Consider the following 16,668-nt stretch of genomic DNA (forward strand, 5'->3'; position numbering starts at 1 on the left):
GACACTTGTACTTTCAGTAAAATTTAGTTAATAGTTAATATATGTTTTTATTTTTTCACAAAATGTAAAAGTGCAAATTCCATGTTTTTCCGCATTTTTCCATGGCAAATGGATTTCTAGGATCCCTGCTCGTCTGTGTCACCCATAGAGAACAGTACACACTGAGGCACTTGATAGCTGATGTGAAGGGTACGTCTACACTGCAATTGGAAACCCATGGCTGTCCTGTGCCAACTGACTTGGGCTCATGGGGCTCGGGCTAAGGGGCTGTTTAATTGTGGAGTAGACATTCCTGAGCTCTGGGACCCTCCCACATCTCAGGGTCCAAGGCCTGGGCTGCAGCCTGAGACTGACTATCTTCATTGAAGTTAAATAGCCCCTTAGCCCAAGCTCTGCGAGCCTGAGTCAGCTGGCATGTGCCAGCCATGGGTTTTTAACTGCAGTGTAGACATACTCTTGGGGATCTCACAGTACAGTCCCCAGAGTGACATTGAAAGCCACCTCTTGGTTGTAGTGCGGCTTGAGTCAAGATACTGGCTGGGGAGAAATGCACAATGGCTACTTACATTTTTTCCAGTTTTCATGTAGACAGGCCTTGGCTCTTGCTTGCTCCTTTGTGGGTCCAATCCCTATTCTGAAAACCTCAGTAAACGGTGACGGCTTCTGTGGCATAATGAAAAAGGGCAGAAATGCAGTGATACCTGCAGCTCAAAGAAATATACAGTGGATATAGGAATGACTGACTCTGCCTCTCCTTCTGATTCAAACATGTTTCCTGTATTTTCTTTGACCCTGCAGGCCATGGTAACAGTCAAGGTTCTAAAGTGATGGCCCAACCAATCACTCCAAATACAGAGAGGCCTCAGACCAGACCTTGGAGCTTCCCAGATGGAGGGCCTGCTGAAAGACAAAACAGCAGAGGCTTACTACCCAGGTGGGGACTGTATACTGCTGAGCTGGTCTGATTTCATTTTTGCCAGTAGCTAGGCAGTGCTCAAATACAGGATGATGCCAGATAGACAGGCTTGGTATTTAAAAGACCAGTTCAGTTTTCAGTATTTCACAGCCCCCAGGACTATATAGCACACAGCCCCCAGGACTATATTATGCAGTAACTTCTCTGATTCAGTCCATTTTGAAAGTTACAACATGCTAAAGGCAATTTTCCAATAGGGGTCCTTAACAAGGTCATCCAAATCCTCCCCTTAGGTGATGAACTTAAACTAGGCACACAATGGCCTCTTTACATATTCAAGTGTGAATCTGAGAATCCAAATGCAGCATTTGAACATACTGTTTGTGTCTTTGTGGTAGAAAATCTGGCCCATGGTGTAAATCCATTTCTGCTGCACATGGAGTGTACAGAAATCCTACAAGTTGTGACATGAAAACAGCCCCTATTGTCTACTCTATTGTACTGGAAGGATCCATGCGCCTAAACTTCATGAGCTGTGTGAACCATGGACCTGTGAAAACCCATAGGCTCCTGAAATGTTATAGCACACACAGTATCATGGAAACCAAAAAGACCAGTTTGATTGTCCCAGCCGATTCCTTGTGTTTTGCAGGAGAACTCACTACCTCATGCCTGTTAATGTGATTAGAACTGCAACATGATAATTGCTAGAGATTTCACTAAGTTTACCAGAGAATTGCAGAGAGTGCCCTTACCATCATGATAGTAACTCAACAAATATTTAGGAATTTAGTCTTGCAAATCCCCCGTGGGGTAGGGAAGAATTATTCTCTTCATTTTGACTTGTGAAGCACTGAGGCACAGAGAGATTGTGACTTACCACAGGTCACACAGGAAGTCTACTGTAGAGCTAGGAAATGAATGCAGATCGCCTGAAGCAAAAGACCATCCTTCTTCTCTGTATAGATGTTGTCAATGAGTACCAGATGCGATTGCAGTACAAACACAGATTTACTCATGTTGTTCCCATTCAGATAAATGGGAAACTGACTATTTGACCAAAAGACGTAGCACAAACCTAGTATCAGACTTGCGAAATTGTCAAGAATATTTCCAGCTCAGTCACAAAATCTGTTTACCCCCATTATACCGTTGTGATGAATGATGATAAAATAATTACTGATATTTTATTTGTCCTTCAAATAAAGTAATTCACCAGAGGTGAGTGGGTAGGTGCATTTTGCAAAGTTACTCCTATTCTATATTGCAGACTGGCTATATTAATGCACATATGTATATACAACACATCTTTTCTGTCCAGTGGCTATTTTGCTTTTGAAATGGTTTCATGACTGAATTGTTTCCAAATACTTACTTTTACTTACTGATTTAATTCATGTCTGAAATGTCACTGAGTTTCTGTGGTGCTATTTGTTGACAGGAGAGCTCCTTCCTTCAAAGTGAGACAAGAGAAAGAATCTGAAAACATTCCCAGGGAATCAGAGGGAGACACACATGAGATTATGAAGACACCAACCTCCACCTGTGCCCAGAACCCTGCAGGTATGGGTAATAAGAAACTCTGCCTTGATCTGTGTGAGAAGCACAGTTCTGAGATTGAGAAAACATGTTTCAAAATGTAGAAAGAGGAAATTGCTGTATCACCCAATATATACCACACCCTTCCCTGCTATGTCTTAATCCTGTGCTTTTTCACTTTCTCTGAAAATTTACTGATCCATTTTGACTAAATCATTTTCCCCAGGAGCTTATTTTAGTTAATCATTATACTTCACGTGCCGTAGATCTGCATGTCTTCTGGTTTCACTCCTACAGTAGTTTTCTCTTTATTAGGATTATGAAATACAGGGTGCTTGCTCTCAGGCTCTCTCTCACTCTCTCATGAAATATCTGAGGTTTTTCGCCTTCCTCTGTAGCATGGGGCATGGGTCACTTGCTGGAGGATTCTCTGCTCCTTGAGGTCTTTAAACCACGATTTGAGGACTTCAATAGCTCAGACATAGGTGAGAGGTTTTTCGCAGGAGTGGGTGGGTGAAATTCTGTAGCCTGCGTTGTGCAGGATGTCAGACTAGATGATTGTAATGGTCCCTTCTGACCGAAATATCTATGAATCTATAGCTAGATTAAACACACACAAATCTATGTGAAACGAAGGTGAGGCTTTCAGTGTCAAATACTCAAAAATTAGGAAATGCCACAATTAAGGTCTCATGTGCAACCTTAATTCAGCTGTCTGGTGCGTATGCATCATGACAGCCTTTAATTACATGATGGCATACTATTTTTTCCACAGGAATCCTGCTTCATTCGGTGGACAGTGCTCATGTTTGACTATAGTGGCTCTGTGCCTCAGTTTCCCATCTGTAAAAATGGGAATGATAATCCCTCACCTCTGAGGGCTGTTGTGAAAATAAATTCTATCATGTTTGTGTCTGGTAATGTTAATGTTTACGAGGCACTCAGATACTGTAGTGATGAGCCTCACAGAAAAGCCGATGAGAAAAATGATGATTCTGTGTCCAGAGCAGAGTTTGAATAGGGTGTAGTATAAAATACCTGGGGGCACACACTGAACAAAGAGAAAACAAAATATCGAATAGGTGTTCATTATCTGAGCACCATCCATCCTGGGCACCAAATGAGGCAAGGGTCCAGTGGCAAAAAAATAAGTATGTGATTGTGTAATTAAATAGTGTATCATAATGCGTACACATCAGGGATCAAATTAAGGTTGTGTAGTGTTACTGTGAACTGTTTAAAAGCAGCTGCTATTTTCCACTTCAAAGATAACAGCTGAAATGTTAGTGAGGTGCTGTGGGATCCTTCTGGAGGAAAGGTGTTATCTAAATGTAAGATCGTATTTTATCATGCCAGTAAGTAGGGTTGACCTGTTTGGTGAATGAGGAAGAGAACAGGGGAATCCATCAGGAAGATGTAAAAAGGGTTTATTCTGTCCATTTATTCTTTTTTTCTTCTTCTTCAGTATCGGTTTGGACACACAAATGCCACGTGTTTTTCAGTGTTTATCTGAACACCTAGTCCGCTCTGCCAAATGAATGGGATTGGGTGGTCAGGTGTGAACTGTGGGCAACCCATCTGAACACCCATGGAGCAGTCATGCATATTCGCATAGAGGAGTGTTCATTGGAAATGCCTAGCTACAGATTCATGACTGAAAGTGAACAGCATGACACACTGATTTCTGGATGTTGTCCTCCCTAGCATATGGTCATTAAATAGCTCATTCCTGATGCCTCTTCTATGCTCTCCATGGAATAAGACCCAGTGACTCTCTCACTGAGCACACCATCTAACACCTCCAACACACACACACTCACTACAGAAGTATGATGGGAACTCTGAGCCAGACAGCGCAAGGTAATTAACAAGGTGGGGAAGGAAATGAGGACTGTTGCTGGCACTAAACGAGTGCATAACAGGATGCAATTGTGAATGAGTAACATCCTGCTGCAAATAGTCTTGTAGGGACTGATCAACAGGGCTTGAGACAAGGGGTATCTGCAGTAGAAACAGTCCTGCTTGTTAAATAAAAGAGTAGTTTCAATCAGTATAGCAAAAGTCAGTCGGGAAGAAGATGATGTAACATCAGACCAGTAAGGGGTTCTGCCACTGCCTGTCCTGTAACCTAGGGGGCCTCTGTGCTGTGCAGGTATGGTTCATTTCCCTGACACCACTGGACACCCACAAGCATAAGGTCTCACCCTGGCTCTCACCAGCCTAGTTACTCTTTGCAGGGTGACACCAATGACACTTCCAGTCCTGAGTCTCCCCAAATAAGTCCTCCCCGAGTTCTCAACTACCAGACACGCTATCTTTTCCCCTCTAGTTTGTCACTCCCAAAGCAGAGAAACCAGCCCCCTGGAATCCGCTCACTTTCGCCCACACATTCCAGATGGTTTGCACACTGGAGACCTGCCTGAGGTAAAAATAAACAAAAAGTTTATTTAATAGAAAAAGCACAGATTCAAGGATGAAATGGTAAGGGAAAGAACATATAGGCAAGTTACACAGAAAATAAACATGAAGAAGCAACCTCACGCTTCGCACATGCATATTAAATAAAATCTCTTTTCTAATAAGAGTTACTTACTGCCTTAAAATGATTTCCCAAGCTATAGGAGGGATCCAGCATTCACAGACAGCCTCCCACCTCAAGACTGTCCCCCAAGTTCTGGGTGGTCTTCAGTTCAACCCTTTCCATTTTAAAACGGGTTCCTGTTTTTTTCCCTTCAGTCACTTTAGATACTCAAAGTGGGAAAACCCACCGTCTTTCTTGTTTTCCAAAGACTGGGGTTTTCTTTTCAGTCTCAAGTTGTCTCTATGTCTTTCCATTCACTTTAATGGGCCTCTGGTGTCCCTTCCTGGGCTGGAAAATGGATAGTTACTTGAAGCTGGTTTCATGTAGACACTTTGGGAGGTGTTCCTACCTTCCTGACTGCTCACTGCCCTGCTTTGAAGTGGAGCTAAAGTTGCAGTGTAGTTTTCTATATATACAAACACATAAATTCACAGTCATAGCCTGTATACATATCTCATAATGATTGAGTTTAGAAAGGGCTGTGCTTGTTATATTTATAATACACCACCATTGCATGCAATCAATTGATTTTACTGTTTATTTTGGGGGTTTAAACCTGTTCTCACACTGGAGTATCTAGACCCTGATTGTTAAAGAGGTAACCTAGTTAAAATTTGCCATGTAGTCCCTGCAGCTAGACTCATGCAATTGTCATTATCAGCAAGAGTTGCAGTGTTCCCAATAAGAAAAGGAGTACTTGTGGCACCTTAGAGACTAACCAATTTATTTGAGCATGAGCTTTCGTTTACAACATATCAAAACTAGCTTTTTGTTTCCTAGCTCCTTACCATCTCTGCTCTCTGACGCAGATTACACAGAAAGCTTACATATAGCAAACTTCTGCCTCGAGAGTCTTTTGTTTTAGTAGTGTCTCAAACTATCATTGTAAACACTGAGAGCAGGGAGCTCAGAAAGGAAATCCAGGTGCCAGAAATCTCCCCTGGGAGAGTTTACGAAGCTGGGGTTATTCGACATTCACATCATCCTGGTGAGACCCTAGATTGACTAGGAAACATGCTGGGAGTCCTTGCGGGATGATGGGAGCTGGAAAAGGCACCTCCAGCAACAGTGTCTGTACGAAGTCCTTTCAAGGTCTCACTGCACTGTTTGTTGGTCTTTCTCGCGGTTCTTACATTTCTACAGCTGAGAAGTGTGTCAGACACACACGAATTATTAGCTTTTCTTCCACGTGCTCCACAGTGCACCCAGAAAAGCGGCTACCTGATACTAAAGCTATACCATAAAAAGCCTGCAACCATATCATGAGACGCCAGCTCTTTTTACCAGAGGGCAGTGGGAAAGCTTTATCCTTTCCAGGACTGAGACTAAAAGTTAAATATGCTGCTTCTTGGGCTAATGGCACAAGCCATTGTCCAAGCAAGAGTTTTACCTATGGCATCTTTCACTGTGAAGCATCCATGAAGAGGACGCTAGACTTTTGGGTAGTGGTATGTGTACCATGCTAGCATTACCTCCCCCTCCCAGGGCCCTCTGGAATTCAAAGTTACATCACCGTAGCTTCTACCAATCCATAGCAGAGAAGGAGGACTATGGCAATTGAGAATTAAGGTCTGGATGCTACTGCTATGAAATGGCTTGGGTTAGCCTGCTGTAGGGAGGCCTAGAGAGAGCCTCCTTGACATGCACATCTGAGGGTGAGCCCATATTCCGGTGTTTCCTATCTCAAGAAAATGAAAACATCACTAATTCTTTTTCAGGAGCCAAGGCTGAGGATCAGAGTGTGCAGACCAAGCGCTTAGCAAATCCACTGACCCAGATGAAAGAAGATCTAGCGATTGAGGGCAGGAAGGAGAAACCCAAGAAAGATAAGAATGTCTTTCAAAAGCTTTTTTCCAAAAAGTAAGAGCCGCAGCACAAGAGAGCGCACACTCTTCAGTTTTCTGGATGAATCAGACTGTTCCCCTTCATAGCACCCTATTGCCTTGGAGTCCAGATGGACGGTGAGCAAGTGAAATGTGTATGGGAGAAGGGAATGCTCAAGCATCGGGAATAGACCCAGCACTTGGAAAAGAATAGAACTGTCACTGTTTTAACAAATTGAACTTGGGTGGATCAGTGTACCTGGTTCTCCCAGGCCTACAGAAGGCTTTTGTTTAAATTGAATTACTTTGATGCTCATGAATGTGAGGAAATAATAGTGCTGGCTAATGTCTGGTATACTCCTTATCCCCACCCATCATGACAAATTGTGTGATGATGACTAATGTCTACCAGGGACCAAGATGAGATACGACTAATTCATATCCACTTATTGCATAAGCTGCACTTTGATCCCAAATTTCCATAGATGAACCACTACTGTATTCACACACACCCCCACCCTGCACGATGTATCCACCCAATGTCTTATTTTACCTCTAAGTTCTAAAAGAAAGGTGCCGTTGATACCATTGTGTACAGTTGTGACAGCTTAAATGCACACAGCTTGCCATTACTGTTGTGAGTGGCACTCTGTGGAATCACAGTACAGAAGTGTAAGAACATGGAATCATTCCATGAAGTGACAAGAATCATTTCTGCAATGCTTTTAGCTGTCACTATGAAAAGAGAGAGAGGAATATTTCCTACTCATATTAAACTTTCAGGTGTTGCTAGATTCTTGCAGAGTTCCCCATCAACTGCCAAAATCAATTCATTCAAGAACCTCAAAATGCTGTGGGATTCAATTTAGTGTCTACAGCTCTGTCTATACCCTTAGTTTCAGGATTCTTTATTTTGCAAATAATTTTCAATAATAAAAGGGAGGGGGGCACCAGATTTGAATGAAACATAAGTAACTGTGGAACTAAAATGAATGACTTTCCTAAAATGATGTACACTTGTGTGTGATGCTAGCCAAATAATCAGATAAAGTTAAAAACTTTAGAAGCTGTGTTTAGATGGCAATTTCTGAGGCAATTTTAGGGGAGATGCGTTCACCCTTTGCAACAAGCAAATAATGTATAACGATGGAATCAAGCTGTCTTAGGTTTTTATATGGCAACTACCACCGTGGGATGAAAGCCCAGGAAAGGGAGCATATCGTAAGGAAAATCTGAATGTCATCTGGTAAACTATTACTGCAGCTATATGGTAATATGCTAATACTTCAAATTTATCAGCACCCATGCTCAAATGAGCTTTAATGATAAAATACAGATACAAAACTTGGGTCAATCTAGCAAAGGAAATTAATGGAAATTCTGTCTTCCTTTAATTGTTAATAACTGCAAACGGTGTTCTAATGAAACCTCAGATTTTTTAATCAATTCATTTTGAATTTCTTGTTCAGTCGCTAGTAAAAAGTTGTAATCAAAATATTTTTTCCCGCTTCTATTTAAATAAAGTCACCCAGTGGTAAAATTATGACATCTTTCAGTTGTCTGAATTCTTAATAGCCTTGTTCAGGAACCTGTTTTGTGCTTTTGACTGCTAGCCCACTGGAAAAGACTGAAGTAAAAATACATTTTTCACTTTTCTTACACTTCAATGCCAGTTGCGATACAGAATTTCATTCCTTCCCGTTCTTAAAATCGGGTATTATAACAAATCCTTTAGAGAGTGCTCATAACAAATATAAGTAGACACAAAGTAGAACAAAATGCTGTTCAATGTTTGTTTATGCATGAAGTTTTTCTCTAGGCCATTGCACTTTATTCACTTCTTCACTTCAAAAGACTCTTATTTAGCAGGTAAAAAGTACTAATATTTTTCCCAATCAGTGGCTTAAAATAAAAAGTATGGCAAATGGCATGGGGTGAGGGGCGGAGAACCAAAATTCTACCTATTCCTGGCCTCTCCCTGTCCATTCATCTTTGAGGGGAGGAGGAATAGGAGCAGCTCTAAGTGCGTGTGCAGCATCCTTTACCTCTGAGGACCTGGATCCAAATGAGACTGGGAGGAGTGGTAGATACGCTGGAGGGGAGGGATAGGATACAGAAGGACCTAGACAAATTGGAGGATTGGGCCAAAAGAAATCTGATGAGGTTCAATAAGGATAAGTGCAGGGTCCTGCACTTAGGACGGAAGAACCCAATGCACAGCTACAGACTAGGGACCGAATGGCTAGGCAGCAGTTCTGCGGAAAAGGACCTAGGGGTGACAGTGGACGAGAAGCTGGATATGAGTCAGCAGTGTGCCCTTGTTGCCAAGAAGGCCAATGGCATTTTGGGATGTATAAGTAGGGGCATAGCGAGCAGATCGAGGGACGTGATCGTTCCCCTCTATTCGACATTGGTGAGGCCTCATCTGGAGTACTGTGTCCAGTTTTGGGCCCCACACTTCAAGAAGGATGTGGATAAATTGGAGAGAGTCCAGCGAAGGGCAACAAAAATGATTAGGGGTCTGGAACACATGAGTTATGAGGAGAGGCTGAGGGAGCTGGGATTGTTTAGCCTGCAGAAGAGAAGAATGAGGGGGGATTTGATAGCTGCTTTCAACTACCTGAAAGGGGGTTCCAAAGAGGATGGCTCTAGACTGTTCTCAATGGTATCAGATGACAGAACGAGGAGTAATGGTCTCAAGCTGCAGTGGGGGAGGTTTAGATTGGATATTAGGAAAAACTTTTTCACTAAGAGGGTGGTGAAACACTGGAATGCGTTACCTAGGGAGGTGGTAGAATCTCCTTCCTTAGAGGTTTTTAAGGTCAGGCTTGACAAAGCCCTGGCTGGGGTGATTTAACTGGGAATTGGTCCTGCTTCGAGCAGGGGGTTGGACTAGATGACCTTCTGGGGTCCCTTCCAACCCTTATATTCTATGATTCTATGATTCTATGAGACAGCTCACTGGGCCATGCAGATGTGCAAACAGATTGTGAGCCATGTTTACATGGACAACATGGATACACAGCTTTGACATGTTGTCCACACTCTCACTTCAAGGGGGTCAGCAGGCGGGGGTTGGCTAGTGACTTATTTTAGTTCCTATTCTGCTAAGGTTTGAATTATTATTATTCGTGCTAGTGCACATGGTGATGTAAAGCATCTTAAGTGCACAGCTCCATACATCAGTGGGTCTCAACCTATTTATCAATATGTTACCTGGGCAGCAGGTTGGGAACCACGGCGCACCCCCCACCCCACAAAGCCCCCATGGACCCATATACCCAGCACCTCACGTCCACAGAACCTTCCATGAAGGGAAGCCCTGGGTGGGGGGCAGGCTGCACGGCCCCTGGACCCCGCTATGTGGGGCCAGGTGGCAGGGCAGCTGGGTGGCAGTCCTGTGGGGCCGTGTGGCAGCCCTGGACCCCATGGGCCTGGCTGGCATCCCAGAACCCCAGATCCCAGGGAGCCAGCCTGCAGCCCCGGACCTTGCGGGGCCCACCGGCAGCCCTGACCCCTATCCCATGGTGCAGTTCCTGGACCCTGCGGGGCCAGCTGGGAGCCCTGGACCCCGCTGGGCTGGGCAGCAGATCCTGACCACAGACCCTGAGTAGGGTGACCAGGTGTCCCGTTTTCAACCGGAACACCAGGTCGAAAAGGGATCGTGGTGGCTCTGGTCAGCACCCCTGACCAGGTCATTGACTGTCCGGTTGGCAGACCATGCAGTGAGGCTGGCATGCTCCCTGCTAGCACCGTGCAGCTCCCCGGAAGCAGCTGGCATGTCCCCTATCTGTTGTAGTGGCAGCCAGGGGGCTCTGCATGCTGCCCCCACCCCAAGTGCTGCCCCACAGGTCCCATTGGCTGGGAACCATAGCCAATGGGAGCTATGGCGGTGGCGCCTGAGGATGTGACAGTGTGCAGAGCACCCTGGCTGAACCTCCATGTAGGAGCTGGAGGGGGAACATGCCACTGCTTTTGGGAGCTGCTTGAGGTAAGCACCGCCTGGGGCCTGCACCCCTGAGCCCTCCCCCCTCTCATGCCCCAATTCCCGCTGCCCTCTGAACCTCTAGGTCCTAGTCTGGAGCACCCTCCTGCATCCTAAAACCCTCATTCCCTCCTCTGTACCCTGAACCTCTGAGCCAGCCCAGTGAAGATGAGCAAGTGAGTGATGGTGACAGAGGGAGGTGGGATGGAGGAAATAGGTGGCAGGGCCTTGGAGAAGGGGTGGGGCAAGGGTGTTCAGTTTTGTATGAGTAGAAAGTTGACAACCCTAACCCTGAGAGGCTGGACAGCAGCCCTAGACCCTGTGGGGCCGGGCAGCAACCCTGACACCGACCCCGGACTCTGCGGTGCTGGCCAGCTGGCATCACCCAATCCCGGACCCTGGATCCTGCAGGGCAGGGCAGCAGCCCGAACCTCAACCCCATGAGGCCAGCCAGCTTCGCACGGTCCAGGGCCTTATTGGAGATCCTGGGAGGTGGGCGGGCACAAGCCCACCCATGTCTAAAAGCCCCTCCCCCAGCCTTGCGGGAGGGACCACTGGACCTGGGAACCAACTGAAAATGTGGGACAACTAATGAATAACAGAATGAAGGTCACAGGTTCAAAACTAGGAATCCAGAGTGGGACACTGAGCAGAGAAACCTGGACAGCACCCACTGCTCCTCAAAGCTGTCTAGGGAGCCAGCAGACGCCACGCAGAGGAACTCTGCCTGGATGCGTTAGACCAGGGAGGACCGGAAATAGGCCCCACAGTCGCAGAGCAACCCCTTGACTAACATCCTTCTCCTGGTGTTGAAGATGGCCACTTTGGCCAGGGCCAGGAGGTGGTTGACAAGGAGGTCTCACGACTTGGTGGGGCCACGGACAGGGTGTGCAAATATAAACAGGCGTGGGGAAAAGTGCAGCCAGAACCTCAGCAGAAGATTCTGGAGGAGCCAGAATAGGGGCTACAACCTGGTGCATTCGAGATAAGCGTGTGCCAGGTTCTCCCTCACGCCACAATCGGGGCAGGCGTCGGGGATGGGGGTGAACCACGCCAGGTACAGGCCCGTGCTCACGGCTCCATGGAGGAGTCGCCAACAGATATCCCTGGCAGGCCATGGGACATGGGTGGAATAGAGGCTGGCCCACCAGGGTTGCTCACCCTCCGCAGGTGGTAGACAGTCCTGCCATTTGGTATCAGGGTGGGACATGAGGGTGAGGAAGTGAAACAAGTGGCGCATGAGCATGTAGAGTAGTTTCCTTGGTGTGGTTCGGAAGCAACCTGGCTGGAGGGCATGCAGCAGGCTCGAATTTTGGAAGGGAGCGGGCCAGGAGGGCTCACAGGACCGGGGCCCAATTAAAAGACCCGTAGGGCTTGGAGTGTGAGGTGGGCGGGGTGCACCCTCTCGCAGTACCCGCTCAAGGAAAACCCAAGAGGCAGATGACAAGGCTGCCCCCACCTCTTGGAGCATGCGCAGGGGGGTCAGGAGCATGGCAAGCTCCATGCGCCGACCAAGTGCTTGGGAATCCACCGAGTTCTCCGATTCTGGTGGTTTCTGCCAGGACCAACCACCAGGACACCGAGAGGGACTCTGCCACCTGCACACGAAGGTAGGGGTTGTCTAGCAGGAGCTCCACGAGGAGGTCCATCCCCTTGGTGGCCACAACAGACCTGGTCGCCGAGAACAGCTTCCATGTTTGGAGGAGGTCCTGGCAGAAGGTTGGCAGCTCAGAGAGATCTCGCAGAAGACCCCCTCGGGTGAAGAAAAAAGAGCTGCCAGTCGTATCAGAGCCCTTGGCGGCGGTGGAGGAAAGTGAGTGCCAGCGTCCTCCATGCTGGACTACCTGAATCATAAAAGAGTCTCTGCACTGCCTGGAGGCTGAAGACATGGTCCTGGCTGTGGAGGCAGATCAGGTCCTGTGCTCCCTCCTCCAGGGGAAGACTCAGGACTCCTGCAGAGACCCAGTGCAGTCCCAGCCAGAAGAACTCCAGAGCTACCCTGTGAAGCTGGGCCAGGATCCCCGGGACTGGGCTCAGGGTGATGAGCCAGTGCCAGAGAATGGACAAGACTAGATGGTTCAGTACCAGTGCCCTCCCACACAGGGAGAGGCACCGGAGGACTGCTGTCCATCTCCGCAGCCGCTCTGGTCTCCAAATCCTGCCAGTTCTCTGGCGCAGAAGGATGCATGGCAGAAAGGTAAACGCCTACGTAGAGCAGTGGACCTGCACTCCACCGAATGGCTTGAAGCGTGGGTGGGAGGGAGCTCATGTGCCATCCTGCCCCTACCATCAGGCCAGAGCTCTTGATCCAGTTGACCCAGGCAGAGGCAGCCATCAAGTAGGTCGCCCTGCTCCTGGACCACGAGAAGCACGTCATCGGCGTATGGCTGACAGGCCAAGCCGCAACTCTGGCTCCCAGAGCACCAACCCCCGTCAACCTCCAGCGGAGGAGACAGAGGAAGGGCTCTATCGCCAGAGTATACAGCTGGCCCAACACCTTTGACACACCCCTCCCACCCGAAGCTGACCAGCTCGGTCAGGGTACAGTTGAGCCTGACCAAACACTCCACGGAGGTGTACAGCACCAGGAGAAAACCCACAAACGGGGGCCTGAAGCCGAATGCCCAGGAGATACCCCTGGTTCAGCAGGTCTAATGCCTTCTCCTGGTCCAGGGACAGGAGGGTGAACGACAGACCATCCCTACACCTGAGCTCCAGGAGGTCCCAGACCAAATACAAGTTATCAAAGATGGTGTGTCCCGGGACAGTGTAGGTCTGGTCAGGATGGACCACATCCATCAGCACGGACCCCAGCCGCAGCAAGATGACCTTCACTACAACTTTGTAGTCTGTGCTGAGGAGCGAGACAGGACACCAGTTCCAAAGGTCGCAGAGGTCCCCCCTCTTGGGTAGCAATGCGAGCACAGTTTGCTTGCACAACAGAGGGCGGACCCCGCTCTCCAAGGACTTGGGCCAGAGAGTGATGAGGTCAGGGCCAAGGACGTTCCAGAACACACGGTAGAACTCCACGGTCAGCCCGTCCATGCCCAGAGATTTATTGGTGGGCATGAGACGGAGGGCTTCCGAGACCTCGGCCAAAGCGAGAGGCAGCTCCAGCTGATCCAGGTTGACTGTGCTGACTGTCAGGAGTGCGTCCCAGAGCACCCTGCAGGAAACAGAGTTGGTGGAATCCAGGGAGAAGAGGCTGGCGTAGAAGGCTCTGGCCCTTCCATGCATCTCCTCTGGATCTGTGAGAGGGGTGCCATCCTCTGCCACCTTCCCCACATCTCACCACCACCATGCGGAGGGAAAGGCATGCTGCTGCCCCCGCCAGGCCAGCCAGAACTCCCAGAAGGACACTGCAAAGCCCACATCCTCCAGCAAGCTATTATTAAAGTGCCAATAGGCCGGCCCCAGCTTCTCCAAGCTGAGATAGACTGTCACGGTCACCAAGTGGTGATCCGAGAATGGGGCTAGCTGAACGGCAATAAATGTAATAAATGTAATAAACGTAATAAATAAATGTGGTCCAAGCGGGAGTGGCATGACCCATCACTCTCTACCCGGACATAGGTGAAGGTGGTATTGTTGTCCGGGTGGTGGTCGTGCCAGACATCCACCAGGGAGTAATGGTCAATGATCTCCCTGAGGACACCTGCAGCAGCCTGGCTGCTCTTGGGCCCTGAGCGATCCTGGTCCTCAAGGGTGGTATTAAAATCCCTGGCCAGGACCAGGCTCTTGCGAGGATCCAAAGTGCAGAGGAAGGCAGATGCTTGCTGATAAAAATGCACCTACTCCAGGCCTGCAGTCAGGTGTAGACGTTGACTAAATTCAACTTCAGCTCCTCCACACAGGCCCGGACATGCAGCAGGTGACCCGCCAAGACCTCGGCAATCCCCAGCACCTCTGGCCGTAGGTCGGGGGGAGAACAGGATGGCCACCCCAGCCAAATGGGTGCTGAGGTAACTAAAGTACACCCTGTCCCCACACTCCAGTCACCAGCTACCCTCAGCAGCCGGAGCCGTGTGGGTCTCCTACAGGAAAATCACAGAGTACCCCCTGTCCCAAAGCACGGAAAGCATCTGGTTCCTGAGGAGACCCACCCGCCAGCCCCGGGTGTTCCAGGTGGCAAAGATGGTCGGTTTCATAATGAGGAATGGGGAGGACCCTCATGGGAAGGGGTGGCGGCGGCCCCCAGCAAGCCTCGCAATAACCCGTGCCTGACTCCAAAAGCCAGCTGGAAGTTGCAGGCCCACCAGTAGGCCACCATGTCCCACCTCACAGTCCCCCTTCCCTCCTGCAAAACAGCCGTCACAGCCTGGAGGATGAGATGGAAGTCCCCCCTAGCACTGGAGAGCAAACTTCACCTTACCCTCAAAGACACGGCTTTCCCCTAGGAAGTGGTGCAGGTTGTCCCGCAGCACAGTGTCCATCAGTCTCTGGCGAGGGAGAGGGCAGCAGAGGGAAGAGTAGCAGCCCCTAGAGGGTCAGGGATGAGGGACATGAAAACCGCCCCCTGAGGGTTGGCCGAGGACAGGGGAAATGAAACAACCCCAAGAGCAGCAGCAATATGGGGAGCGGAGGGGAAGGAGGTGGGCAACGCATCCCCGGGGGCTGGAGCAGGGCTGGGGTCAGCACCAGGAATGGAGGCAAAGGTGGGAGTGGGATCCCCGGCAGGCATGCCACTGGGGTGCAGCACCTCTTGACCAGATTCAGGGGCTGAAGGGGTAGGGACGGGAAGGGGGCCCTCACCGACACCGGGCCTGGGTGCGTCAACAAGCTCAGCACCCTCAACCACAGCGTCAGGCATGGTGGCATCAGCGGCAGGGCCCCCCCACTGGGAGGGGAGGTGGCCGCCCCATCTCAGAAAGGGGTGCCACCAGGGCCTCGACCGTCATGAGCAGGGTGCCGTCTGTGGCTGGGCAGGAGGATGAACCCAAGGGCGCCCCAAGGCCAAAAACGAGGGCAGAAGCCTGGGGCAAGGGAGAAAGAGGGGGGGGGCAGCATGACTAAACTGCCACCCAGACTGAGGCCCGCTGGCAAAAGATCGTCCTCCCCCACAGCCTCGCTCTCCTCAAAGATGGAGGTGAAGTCTCCCCCTCACTGCCCCAGAGTCCTCCCCATCTGCAACCAAGGCAGCAATCGCCTCAGCGCCAAGGTGGGGCACAGGTGACCAAAGGGCTGTGGTGAGGGGAGGCTCCATCTGAGGCCTCCTCAGGGACAGACTCCAAGCGGGGGGAAATCCCCCTGCTCCACTGCCATGGCCTTCCTGGCCGGCTCCACCAGCTGGACTCTATCAGGGTGCGTGCTGGAAGGTTTGGCGGTGGCAGCCCCCCTCACGGTCTTGCAGTGGTAAGTGGCGTGGTGGAAGGCTCCACACTGCTCCCCACAACAGCAGCAGGAGTGACCACCACCCCAAGAGCACAGATGTCTCTCAGTTTGTGAATAAACCCCCTCCACGATGTCCCGCAGCAGGGGTCCACTTGCTCCGACACAGCAGCCAGCCAGCTAGGGAAGACCCAGGGATGGTAGTGGTAGGGTCAGGCGCTCCAGGGGTCAGAGCCCCCCCCTGCACAGTAGCAGTAGCCCAAGGGAGAGCTCCAGCCAGCAGGGCAGCCAGAGCAGAATGACCAGTTGATGGAGGGGGCGCCCAGCGACCCAGAGGGGGAGGAACCCCCTCACTGAGCCCTTGTGGGCCAAAAGTAACATTAAGGAGGACTCCAAAGACATAGCTTTTTAAGCTCTTGTTGACTAGGTCATTACCTAACCAGGGACTTGGACCCTCAGATTGATAATCTGCCAACTGAGCTAGACAGGCTCACAA

At 49.5% G+C, this 16,668-nt stretch overlaps 1 protein-coding gene across 1 annotated transcript in view; it reads left to right on the forward strand.

Annotated features, from left to right (window-relative positions):
• Nucleotides 1-8,372, forward strand: part of SPTBN5 (spectrin beta, non-erythrocytic 5) — a 145,598-nt gene extending 137,226 nt beyond the window's left edge. Inside the window, exons 66-68 of the mRNA XM_048855659.2 lie at nucleotides 799-934; nucleotides 2,358-2,485; nucleotides 6,755-8,372. Coding sequence (XP_048711616.2) covers nucleotides 799-934; nucleotides 2,358-2,485; nucleotides 6,755-6,900 — 410 coding nt within the window. The 3' untranslated portion in view covers nucleotides 6,901-8,372. The remainder of the gene's footprint in view (nucleotides 1-798; nucleotides 935-2,357; nucleotides 2,486-6,754) is intronic.
• Nucleotides 8,373-16,668: the final 8,296 nt, after the last annotated feature.

This window comes from Caretta caretta, chromosome 6 (genome assembly GCF_965140235.1).
Source record: "Caretta caretta isolate rCarCar2 chromosome 6, rCarCar1.hap1, whole genome shotgun sequence".
Classification (NCBI taxonomy): Eukaryota; Metazoa; Chordata; order Testudines; family Cheloniidae; genus Caretta; species Caretta caretta.